Below are 12,919 nucleotides of genomic sequence, written 5' to 3'. Positions count from 1 at the left end.
CTGGAACCCTCAACACCTCTTAAACATGCATCTTTTACATGACGAAGCAGTAACAGGATTATAAAACCAGTCACAGCAAGCAAATTCGTGTCATGTAAGGCTTGGGAATACAAAGTCACTTCACAGAGAAAGAGATGCATGCAGAAGAAAAGAGTGAAAAGGTTAAAGAAATTATGTTTTTGTTTTTAGTGGGGGGTTGATTTTTCTGAATGTTGATCTGTTTTTATGCTTGTGTTTGTGTAAGATCTAAAACTGCAGGTTTAGGCCCCCTGCAACCATTTTTATGGAGTGTCTTACTTCGGAAGATAAAGTATTAAAATTGATATTAAAAATATAAAAACAAAAATCAAAAAGAAAATGCTGTACTATTCCTTTTAAGAGTTACAGGATTATGAAGAGAAGAAGAAAAAAAAAACAGCAGTCCTTTCCAAGATTCTGTCAGTTTCTCTTTTTGTCAATTTCTCTTTGAGGCTCTCTCACCACATCTCAATTAGGGGCAATGAGAGAGGCTCTTCATTCTAATTATTTTCATTATATCACATTAGTTCTGGACTTACTTTGGCAGCATCTTTAACTGGTTCTCCCGGAGCTCCAGGATCTGCAGTTTCGTTAGCCTAAGAACAGAAAAAGACAGAATTAAATAGGAGAAATTCAAACTATATTTAATATTCAGGTCAACAGAATTGCCAACTAAAGCAGAATTCCACATAGCTTCTTAAATTTAATGTGTACCTAAATGGTTAAGATATAAAGAAAGTAATTCAGAGTGGTTTGATGTAAAATGCTCTGTTGTAAAGAAACCTACAGTCACAAATGTTCACAGTGGATGTAATAGGAATCAGATGTCCACAGTGCTTGATTTCTAAGACATCATTTTACAATAGTTTGGAAATAAGGAAATACATAAAATGTATTTCTCTTGCAGACACCGTGATCCCTGGTTCCCATCACCAACGTTGTAAAGATAATCAAAATCTATAAATTGTACATCAAGCCACTCTGAATGGCTGTTTACATCTCAATTGTTTCATTATTCAGAATTGTAAAAATTTGGTGGAATTCTCCTTTAAGCTGTTTATCTATTAATTGTACATCACCATATGGTATATACAGGACATACACTATATTGCCAAAAGTATTCGCTCGTCTGCCCTCACGTGCATATGAAATTGAGCGAGATCCCATTCTTAATTCATTGGGTTTAATGCGACTCTGTGCAGGCCAGTCAAGTTCTTCCACACCAAACCCGCACATCCATGTCTTTATGAATCTTGTTTTGTGCATGAGGTCCATGCAATATTGCAGAGGCGTGTCGGCCATGACAGCCCCACAATATCCAGAGCCTTAAGCATCTCCGGATGAATCTCCTTCACCTCTGGCGCCTTGCCACCTACCTCAGTGACCTCAACCAGTGAAATGCAGCTTGACACACCAGAAGTCTCTGGCCTCGACTCCCATGAGGGAGGCAAGTCTCCCGGATTAATTAGTTCCTCAAAGTGCTCTTTCCACTGACCGACAATATCCTCATTTGAAGTCAGAGTTTCTCCACCCCTGCCGAATACAGCTTGGGTAAAGCCACCCTGACCGCTCCTGCGTCGCCGGACAGTTGTCCAGAACCTCCTCAAGGCTGACCGAAAGTCTTACTATGGCCTCACCAAACTCCTCCCACGCCCTGGATTTTGCTTCTGCCACCATTGCTGCCACCACCTTTTTTGCCAAACCCAACTCCTGACAAACACCACCACACCATAATCCCCCCGCCACCAAAATTTACACTTGGCACAATGTAGTTAGACAAGTACTGTTCTCCTGACAACTGCCAAACCCAGACTCAACCATCAGATCGCCAAATGGAGAAGCGTGATTCGTCACTCCAGAGAACACATCTCCACTGCTCTAGAGTCCAGTGGCAGCACTTTGCATTGCACTTGGTGATGTCAGTCATGGAAACCCATTCCATGAAGCTCTCTACACACTGTTCTTGAGCTAATCTGAAGGTCGCATGAAGTTCGGAGGTCTGTAACAATCGACTCTGCAGAAAGCTGGCGACCTCTGCACACTATGTTCCTCAGTATCCGCTGACCCCTCTGTCATTTTATGTGGCCTACCACTTTGTGGCTGAGTTGCTTCCATTTTGTTATAATACCACTGACAGATGACTGTGGGAATATTCAGTAGCGAGGTAATTTCACAACTGGACATGTTGCACAGGTGGCATCCTATTATGGTACCACGCTGGAATTCACTGAGCTCCTGAGAGGGACTCGTTCTTTCACAAATGTTTGTAGATGCAGTCTGCATGGCTAGGTGCTTGGTTTTATACACCTGTGGCCATGGACATGATTGGAACATCTGAATTCAATGATTTGGATGGGTGAGTGAATACTTTTGGATATACAGTGTACATACACCTCAACTCATCATTTTAAGATAATCTAGTATACCCTTGCACCAATAAAGACAAAAACAAAACATCTTTGATCATGTCCAATACCTTTCCAGATTTTGCATTTACATAATTTTTTAATATATAATCGTTTATGATCTAAATTCATCACATTGAGCAAAAACTACCATGAAAAACAGCCACAGCCTGATGATAAAGGTTACACTGCACATGTACTTTCATCCACTGTATCTGAGAGTGTGTTGCGAGTGTGTGAACTCTGACATGAGGTGTGAGCAGAGACTGAAACTGTGGGAGTACAGTAAAAGCAATCATCTAATCTTACATATATGTGTATATGCTTGTTCATCTGACTATGTATGTATTTATGTACATGGAGTCTTCTGATTAATGACTTTCATCAGAGCGCCTGAGCTTCTGCAGGATGGAGAACTTCCTGCTGCTACAGACATGATAAGAGTTCATGGAATGCTCATTTATGTCTGAAGATGAACTTTTGGATCTCAGTGTAACAGTTTGTGTAATTCAACTTCTCAACAGGCTGATACGAAAACTCATGAAAACCAAGATCCACCTCCTGTGAAAGATGCCAACTGTTAAAGGTTTATTAAATGCTAGCCTCTAAGATTGTCTCATCACTCCCTAGAGATGGGGTCTGAATACTGCAGCTGACTGATTAAGTTACTGAACAATTGTGAGTGTGTGTGGCTGTGTTTGTTTTTGTACACTTTAAAGACAGAAACGTCCTAACACTATAGTTAAACAAGAGAAAACCTGCAGGCCCTGAGTTTATAAAGTGCTACTTACAAAGATGTTTAATTTTTTTTGTAAAGTGAAAGATCAGAACCATGTTGTAATTTTTTTTTATTTCATATATCATGGCTGTTAGAAATGAACCATTATTCTCTTTGTTGTTTTAAAGTACCATAAATATACAAGAATGAATTGCATAAAAAAAAAAAAAGAAAAAGTTATGAATATATATTTTTAGGCACATACAGTTAGAAGAAGACATGCTGTTTCTTGACTTCTCGCTGTTCTAAAGCCATCACTGTTGACTGGATTAGAGTGTATGTGTTTGAAAAACTAAAGTATGATCCTATGTATAGAAAAGAGCAAGTGTGCATCTGACCTGCCAAAGCTGGCTGGAAGGAACTCGAGGAAGGCGTCATTCAGGTAGAGCTGCGTCAGACTGAGGAGCTGCGTGAATCCTTCAGGGAGTCTGCATAAATCAACAGTAATCAATGTTGTGATTCAGACCAACGAAAGCCAAGTAATACATTATACATTCAAAGCTGCTTGGATTGAGTACTGTTTGCTCTGGGCAATTTAACTTGCTTTAATATTTAATATCAATGCATATAACAAAAGGTAACCATTTGATTCATTCAATAACATTTCAGTTTATTCAGATCTCCAAACATCTCATGATTGCAAAAATTGCTACATTTAACTATGCTATCTGTAAAAGTTCCGTTAACTTATTTTCACTCATCAACAAGACGTCATTTTACCAGGGGTTTTCAAACTTTTACGTACAACTCTACATTCCAGTTAAAGGGCTATGGGTGGATTTCTAGGTATTAAGCTTGGGCTAAATTGCACAAAATACAAAACATTTTGGTCTAGACATTTTAGTTTAGGCTTAATTTGGAACCCTAGGGGGCAGTTCTCCTAGACATGGATTAAACCTAGTACTTCATTTTCCTTTCAGTGAACAATCTCCTTTTAGAATGCTGTTTAGTCTAGTCTACTAACCTTGATTCTTATGCTTGAAACTATTCTATAAGCAGGTTATATCTCGAATAACCTACAGTGGTCTCATTTATTACATTATTTACGGGTGCTGACTAACCCTTAAAAAAGCTTTATAAATTTGTTAATCAGATGGTGGAAAACACTTACTTTGAAATGGGATTCACACTTGCTTCAACAATTGCCAGGACTTTGCAGTTCTTAATGTTTTCTGGAAACTCCTGTATGCCTGAAATTAATCAAAAACACAGTGTACTGGACTCATTTGTGTCACAATATTAACATTTTGTTTGGGTGCTGATGTCTTTACACTGTATGAATATGTACATAAGGTGTAGTATGTGGAATTTATGAAATTATCATGGTTTGTCTTGTTCTGCTACTCCTGCACCAGAAACTACCCTATAAGACAACCCTAATTAGTGTACTGTCAATTTAAGGTGCACTCATTGCTGACACAGGTATCACACAGCTTGTATAATCTAGAGCAACGGCACACCAACCAAAATTTTTGGGATGAACTGAAAACATCCAGAACTGACCTTCCAACATCAGTACCTGACCCCACTAATGCTCTTGTGGCTGAATGCAATCAAATCTTTACAGCAGAGTTGCAACATCTTGTGTAAACACTTCACAGAAGAGCAGAGGCTGTTACTGCAGCAAGCGGACAAACTCCCTATTAAAACCCTTAATTTCAGAAATAACACTGGGTGTACAGGCGTTTTACCATTTTTGCACTGACATTTATCTTTAGGGGTCAACACAAAAATATAGTCTTATGCCTCGATCCTCAGTGTAAAATGTCTGAAAGCTGCACTGAGTCAACAAGTTTTAGCAATACTGTTTATCTAAAGGTAAAGAGAAACCAAACGACTTCTGCAGTTTATTTGCGTTTAAGGTGCGTTAGCGGTACACTGCACATTTCCTCTTTCTCCGACCGCAGGCCTTTCGCTCTAAAATTAAAGTTATGGTAACATCCTCACACAGACGCAGACGCATGTAGCGAGTAACCACAGGTGAGAATATGCTACCCAAATGCAAGCAAACACTCGCACATCAGCGCTGACCGAGCATCTGTGAGCTGTCGTCAGAGAGCACATCCTGACCCTGAGGAGCATTAGACTCAGGAGTTTATTTTACCGCTCCTTATGTTTTGACTTCCTCCCTCTTAAGAGGGCACTCAATGACTAAACACAAAAAACTCAGAGACAGAGACAGAGAGAGAGAGAGAGAGAGAGAGAGAGAGAGAGAGAGAGAGAGAGAGAGAGAGAGAGAGAGAGAGAGAGAGAGAGAGAGAGAGAGGACAGAAGTAAGATAAAAGTAAGAAAGAGAAAGAAAAAAATAAAGAATAGAACACACTACAATAGAATAACAGAGACAGAGCACCAACACCACATCTTTTACAATGAACTAAATATATTAAAGGCCCTATAGGTCGCAGTCGGCAACAGAAAGCCTAATCTAATGCTTTAAACTTAGCTGGAGAAAACAAACATCAAGCATATCAGTCACATCATCGCATATACAGTACCAGTCAATAGTGATCCACTGTTTCATGCTTAAATGTTTTTATTTTTACATTTACATAATGCAAGTCATTTTTAGCAGGAAATCTGTACATAAGGTTGAATCAAGGCAAAAGGGGGTACTTTGATAAAATAAAAACAGAAGTCACTATTATTTAAAATGTGGAACATTGTTGGGGAAAAAAACAAAAAAACAAACAAACAAAAAAAAAAAACGTAAACTATTGCAAGTAGGTGTCTCCAAACTTTTGAGTGGTACACAGACAACACTTCCACACCAGATAACTGTTATGTTATGCTTACTAATCTGAAACAGGAACTATCTGTACCCTGGTGGAGCATCTGCGTCCATTTCCCATTGTACAACAGTACCCACAAGGGCAGGCGCGGCTCTCTAGAGATTGTGTAGCGGTGACACGATTTCCTACTCAACAAAGAAGTTCTCATTATGCTTTTACTCAGCATTTCATTATTAAATGCACAACCCTACTGTTATCAGAATCCTCTCCTACTTCCATCCTCTTAACTCGTCCCACCATTTATGACACATCAGCATCAAACCAACTAAGGAATGTTTGATCTGATCAGCAGTGGTGTGCTAGTATGTGTTTTGATGGCATATAAAGTTACCTCACAGGAATCAACAGTGGAACCATGTGGCCAAAGGTCTGTTAATATCACCTGTTAATATCACCATGATACAAGTGCCCTAAAAATACCCTACAAACCACAAGGGACTGCAACTTCTTAGCAACACCTCAGCAAGAACCTGAGATAAAACGTGCTGCTCACCAACACCCTCGCAACCACCTGGTAAACACAGTCATATCCTGGGGTATTCACTTAGCAACACTGTTACAACTGCATAAAATACCACAGTAACTAACTGGCATCACCATAGCAACCACCTGTCAACTGATGAGCTGTGCAATCACTTTTCTAGTCTACCATTTATTTCAGTTTTTGCTGATTCAGTGTCATGTAAGGTAGAATTATTATTAACTCATTAACTCATTTATTCCTATATCTGTAATTTTATTTCCTTTGGTCTTCACATTCTCTGAGCTTGCCTGAGGACAAATCAATCAAACCATATGGCTGAAACTAAGGTTATCATCACTTTATCATAAATTCAATCTTTTTGTCACATGGGAGGAATTCATTTAAATAAATCAATACAAAAGCCACACTGACTGTGAATTTAAAGCATGAAAAAGACAATAAAACAAAAAAAAAAATCTAATGTGCACTGTTATTCCAAGGCACAGCAACAAAATAATTACTTCAAAACAATCAGAACAAGACCAGTGCCATTTTTTCGTCATCATACAAAAGTTTAGCTACTTGACATGAAAGAATTAATAAAAAATAAAAAAAAAATTTTTGTTGTTCTATATACATCAACCCTGACCCCTGTATTTTCAAGAGCGTAATGCTGGTGACACAGCTCCCAAATCTCCTCCCCAGAATCCCAATCCGCTCACTCAGCGGCACAAATGACAGCACTCCATTTATTAGTGGAAGGTGAGAAACGCTGTGTTGAGAATTTCTCTGAGGTGACTGGCAGGAAGTGACCATGTAGAAAAGTTAGAAGATTGAGAGGAGAGTTCAGTGCAGGCTCAGGCCTGTTCAGCACAAGCAGCTCCGCATCAGAGTCACAAATCTACAGCTGAGCGTGTGTGGAAAAGTGCTGAGTGAAAACAGCAGTACACATTGTAAAACTGTTATATTTCCTATCAATAGTTTGAAGTGATAGTTTGGAAGTAAAAGTAACATTCACTTTAGTAGTTAATCAGCAAAGACATATTTGGTGTCTAAACTAGGGATGCCTAGATACTTATACTGGTATCGGGCTGATCCTGCGCCCATTTACTGGTACTCATAACAAATTCGCTGATACCAACATTCCGATATGCTACCCCGTACTACTGAATGAACGCAGCAAAGAAAAACACAATCACATCCACTTCCCCAATAAGGATGGAAATGTGTAGGCAAGCGAAACAGAGGCGGAAAAAGTCAGCATTTGCTAACAAATTCCATGTATGTCCATATATTACACTTTGAATATATTATCGAGGTATAAACACTGATTAGGTTGTGGGGAGGCCATATTGATATACCGTGTACATCACCACTTGATTAAGGTTCAGTGCACAGTGTTAGCAGCGCTGCTCAGTTTCTCAGTGTGTTTGCTCAGTACTCCGAGCTCAAGGTGTTATTTTAAATGAAACCGTTTTATTTGAAATTGTTCATAGACAGAGCTGACTGTAGAGCCTGTGTTTCACACAGCATGAACGGAGCGTTTTAGTACAGTGTGAGTATATAAAATCATAGGTTGTGCACATATACAATGGTCAGAGTGTGAACCACCAAAGAACAAGATTTCTAAAAATCACACAGTGTATGTCTAGAGGACATTCAACTACAGCTTAACCAGCCAAACAAAAGACTCCTAAAAGAAATAAACTCCAGAAGTGAGCTTGGATGTGTTAGCTTCGGACTGTTACAGGGCTGATGCTAAAGGACAGAAAAACTACAGCTTTTCTGACTGGGAACAAAACTCGCTCGCCTCCACTGCAGTGCTATTCAATCCATGGTAGCATTAAATGATGTAGCATAGCTAGCTGATGCACTTCATTTAATATCAACTAGACTTTAATGATTTAACTGCTAAGGTCATTGCACTCATTTTCACTAACAACTGCTTAATTCTAAGCAACATACTCAGTATGGCATCGGCCGTGTTATCTGCAAGTACTAAAAAATATTTACATGTACTTGGCCTGGAAAAAAATGGTATCGATGCATCTCTAGTCTGAAGTTCACTATTTTTTATTTGTACTGGAACTGGCACTTTTGTTAATTTTAATAAACTACAACAACAAATCTTGAGCAACAAAGAGGTCATGGCTTACATTTGGGCTAAGGGGAAATTGAAAAAAACTTTCTTTAATCTCTCCAGAAGTGAGACACTTAATGTTGTTCTAATTCTGTAGAGAGCTGATAAATGAACAACAAAAAGCACTGTTTTTCTACTCAACCTTGATCATCATGATTTGTGTTATTGAACACAATCAGAGATATCAGGCTCTTCAAGGACTGAATAATTAAACACAAGTAACAAGACACAGCGATGTAAGATTTAAACTCAGGAAAGTGAGGAGAATGTGGCCTTTTTTTGGCTTACTGTTCTTGCTGACATCCAGCTCCCTGAGATTGATGAGGTTAGCAATGGCCGGCGGCAGTACGGTGAGGTCGTTGTCTGGCAGACTCAGTCGGTGCAGTAACTGGCAGTTAAAAAGTTGCTGTGGAAAGATAGAATAAAAAAAAGAAAAATAAAGAAAGGACACAGACAGACAGACAGACAGGTTACTTCAGACTGATGGTTTATTGCACTGTCCAGTAAGTCACAGTTTATCATTACTGGACTTTAAAAGATAAAATCAAGACACAATCAGGTTTAGAGGCTTAATGAGGACTTAATGGACTTTCATGGGCCCAAACCCAGTTAAGTGTTTATACTGTGGACAGTGGCTCAATTGTCACAAAGGGTCATTTGTAAGGTATATTATTATACAGGGTTATTTACAGCATGTTCTCACAGTATGAGGACATACTGATTTACACGGTTTATCAAGATGCTGCAAAAGGCAGTAACTGGAAAATCTGCACTGAACACTCTGTTAAAGGAAGGTATTGACCAAACGCACAACCGCAGTAAACCTTCAGTGCTACCATGGTGATGATACTGCAATACTGCAGTTTCAATATTAATATGATCACTGTAAGAGCAGTCACACAAGCGAGACGGCCTGACGGTACTGGGATGAAGTGTTGTCTGATTATTGACTTAACGGTCTAATGAGCTGTGAAAAAGTCTCAGGAGGCATGTTGTATAATTCTGAATTCATGCAATAGATGCAACCATCCACAGCCAATTACCATTTGAATAGAATTAAAAAGCTATATGAAATTTGCTTTGATCTGAATTTCTGTCAAAAGGGACCATCTTCAAAAATGAATTATTAAAAATCAAATGTGACCAAAGTTAGTTTGACCACAAAAACACTACATGTGTGAAGTGGCTGAAAATAATTATTTCCTGCCTTGTCAGCTAAAGTCTCTAAGAACTTAATTTTACTGCTCACAATTATCTGATATAACAGTAAGATCCTAAATTCTGAAGCTCAAAGCAAACAGTGGCTGTATTAGTTAAGTGTGTAATTTTATCACCATTTTCTCCCAGCAATTTTCACATTACAATGTAAATGATGTAATTTGCCAGGATTTGACTGTTCAGCTGGCAAGTGATAAAATATGATGCTCCCATCAGTGATCCATTACAGCACGCAATAAAAATAACACTGAGCACTGCTGTATCTACCAGTAAGTTCAACTACTACTGAGGGAGTTTTGGGTTCGGCCAATTATTTTGAAGATCTGTACATTTTTAATTGTTGCAATCATTACTAATCACAGACGTCACGGTTAATCACTTTAGCAGCTTCACATGTGAAACTAATACTAACTATCGGTAGGCTCATGTTTAAACTGTCCACACACTTATATATTAGTAGCAGCATCACAGAGAAATCTGCCAGATAAAATACACACGCTCATTCTTCTGGTCATAAACCTGTTAACTTGTAAAGCTAACTATTTTGTAACTTTGGTATTGTTTGGATTTGGGAAAAAAAAATAAAGATTTTTTTACAGTTTATAAATCACTTCTTGCTAGCTTATATGCTACTGTAGCTTAGTGTTAGGTTCAGAAATCTAAAATTTTCTTTTAAATTTTTAACAATGCATGGAAAGTCAGTCAGCTTAGTCCACGTGCGTGGATGAAAAAAAAACACTGTGTATGGAAGGCATAAACACAGCAAAATAAATATAATACATATAAATTACATACAAATAAATTAATAAAGAATGTTTTGAAAAGAGACAGCATATGACTACATTTTAAAATAAAGCTGGAAAAAAAAAACCTATTTAAAAAAAAAAAAAAATTGAGACATTTATGCAAAAGTTTGGGCACCCCAGGACAAATGATAATTTACTGATTTTCTAAGTGAAAAGTTAACAGATCATGTACAATGAACACAATTCTAACACATTTTAATGACTCATTATATTTTATTTGCTGAATATTGCTTAAATACGAATATTGATAAAAACGTGCAAAATTTGACGTTTTTTTTTTTTTTTTAATGTTCTAGTAACTGCCAACATGCTAAACATGAATTAAAATTAGCAGAAAAATCACATATTTAAGTAGACTCTCTGTGGCACGATGTGCTATTTTCTTTTAGCTAATCAACATGGCAATAATTAGACTAGAGGTGTTCCAACTTATGATGATTGTAATATGATTGTAGGCTTTCCTTTTGTGTATCTCATAACCACAGACAGTGTATTGTCTCATATTTAAAATGTCCAACTATTGGTGATTCATGATACTACCAACAAACCGGCACACATACTTTAGGTAGCTCCTCGATCTGGTTGGCGTCCAGGTAGAGCTCCTCCAGTGTCTTCTCGAAGCTGAAGATCTCTTTGGGCACTTGCTCCAGACTGCAGTGGGAGTAGTCCAGCGACGTGACCGTCTCCTCCTCCCCCCTCAGACACCGGCATGGCACCAGCCGCACCAACAAACTCCGCTTAGAGCTCATCCTCCCACACACACGCACTCATACACACACCCACACCCACTCACACACACACACACACACTTGGACCTCAGACACTGTAAAAGAAAGAGAGGAGGAGAGACACAAATCAATACTGAGCAGTCATAATGGACTAATAATAAAAGCACAGGTATTGTTGTTAATGGGTCTGAATAGAGCTGCACAATACATTGTTAACAGAGATGTTTGACATTAGCAATACTTATATTGCTCAATATGCAAATGAGACTAACAAATCACTAGGGGTGAAATGATGCCAGTATATCTGGGTTTGATGCTATTTTCGATATTACAGCCTCATACACCTGTGGTCAAACTGCTTTGTTGAGTGAACACATCCTCTTCAGTGATCACACTTCTGCACATTTTAATGCACACTTGCTGTTCATTAGCTCAATTTACATATTGGGAACAAAATTTCTAAAATGTGGCCTGAGCAAATGTCAAATGGCAAGAAAAAAAAAAGAAACTACACTAGAAAAGTTGTTTAAAAATGTCATATTTAAACCTGTTCTTCGTAAAGGATGTGTCTACTTACTATACTTTGAAAATCAAAGACACATGTAATTTGACCAGAGTGTTCAAACTTTTACATAAGTCAGTGTGTTTCAGCAATGTGTTGATCCTGCAGTGATCTATATTACAAAGATTGACTTGACAACACAACGAAAATGATTTTACTTAAGATCAGGCTGCGACTTTCAATTTTAGAAAACATGAAAAAATGACTGCTACATCAGTATACTGGTCAATAACATCCGATATTGATACCCATTTTTTCCTTGGTAGCAGCCAAAATATCACAGCCAACCAATCAACCATTTGTGGTCAAGGCATTACCAGGATTCAAAACCAAGGTCTTCTGATGACAGAACAAAACCTTAGACAGTTGTGCCACACTAACTTTAAAAAAATCTGCATATATTAGACACTGAGATCCAGTCAACTAAGTCATTCAGTGGTTCTATGTGAAATGTTTCACTGCAGAGAACCAGCCATTTTTGTTTACTATACAAAACAACAAGTGAACCTACATGGTCTTCTGAGTTTTTATATGTAATGCTGATAACGGTAAAATAATACTTTCTTTTGGAACTACTTTGCCTTGCATGTTCCATGCCACAACATACGCACTCTAAAAATACATTTTAGGCCAAAACAACATTAGTTCTGTAAAAATGTCTCAGGCACCAGGCAGCATATTTGTAATCCCGTCACCACCACTGTGAATAATTCTGACGCAGTAAGATTCTCTAGAACAGTGCATTTCACATCAAATCACACTTAATTACTTTGGGTACATCTTAACGACTAAATTCTGCAAGCAAAAAAAAAACATTACTCTTTAGCTACGTTACAGCAATATAGGTAGTGGAACTAATAAATCCGAAAGAAGGGACGAAAAAAAAAAAAGTACATGTTTACATGTACTCAATAAACTGATCATAATAGTATTTCTGCAGTTATCGGACTATTCAAACTCTCATGTAAATACCATAATCTACAAATCCAATTGAGAAAAATTGCTCAATAAT

At 38.0% G+C, this 12,919-nt stretch overlaps 1 protein-coding gene across 3 annotated transcripts in view; it reads right to left on the bottom strand.

The window, feature by feature from the left end:
• Positions 1-12,919, bottom strand: part of erbin (erbb2 interacting protein) — a 120,881-nt gene that overhangs the window by 56,906 nt on the left and 51,056 nt on the right. For 2 of the 3 annotated variants that reach the window (XM_017700256.2, XM_037547241.1), the window contains exons 1-5: positions 11,178-11,366; positions 8,882-8,999; positions 4,313-4,391; positions 3,540-3,629; positions 558-614 (exon numbers count right to left, since the gene is read on the bottom strand). In XM_017700256.2, the coding sequence (XP_017555745.1) occupies positions 558-614; positions 3,540-3,629; positions 4,313-4,391; positions 8,882-8,999; positions 11,178-11,366 (533 nt within the window). Of the gene's footprint in view, positions 1-557; positions 615-3,539; positions 3,630-4,312; positions 4,392-8,881; positions 9,000-11,177; positions 11,441-12,919 lie in introns of those variants that run through there. The other variant, XM_037547240.1, reaches the window with a different exon arrangement.

The sequence above is a fragment of the Pygocentrus nattereri genome, chromosome 18 (assembly GCF_015220715.1).
Source record: "Pygocentrus nattereri isolate fPygNat1 chromosome 18, fPygNat1.pri, whole genome shotgun sequence".
Classification (NCBI taxonomy): Eukaryota; Metazoa; Chordata; class Actinopteri; order Characiformes; family Serrasalmidae; genus Pygocentrus; species Pygocentrus nattereri.
This window is presented reverse-complemented; position numbering and strand designations above follow the sequence as displayed.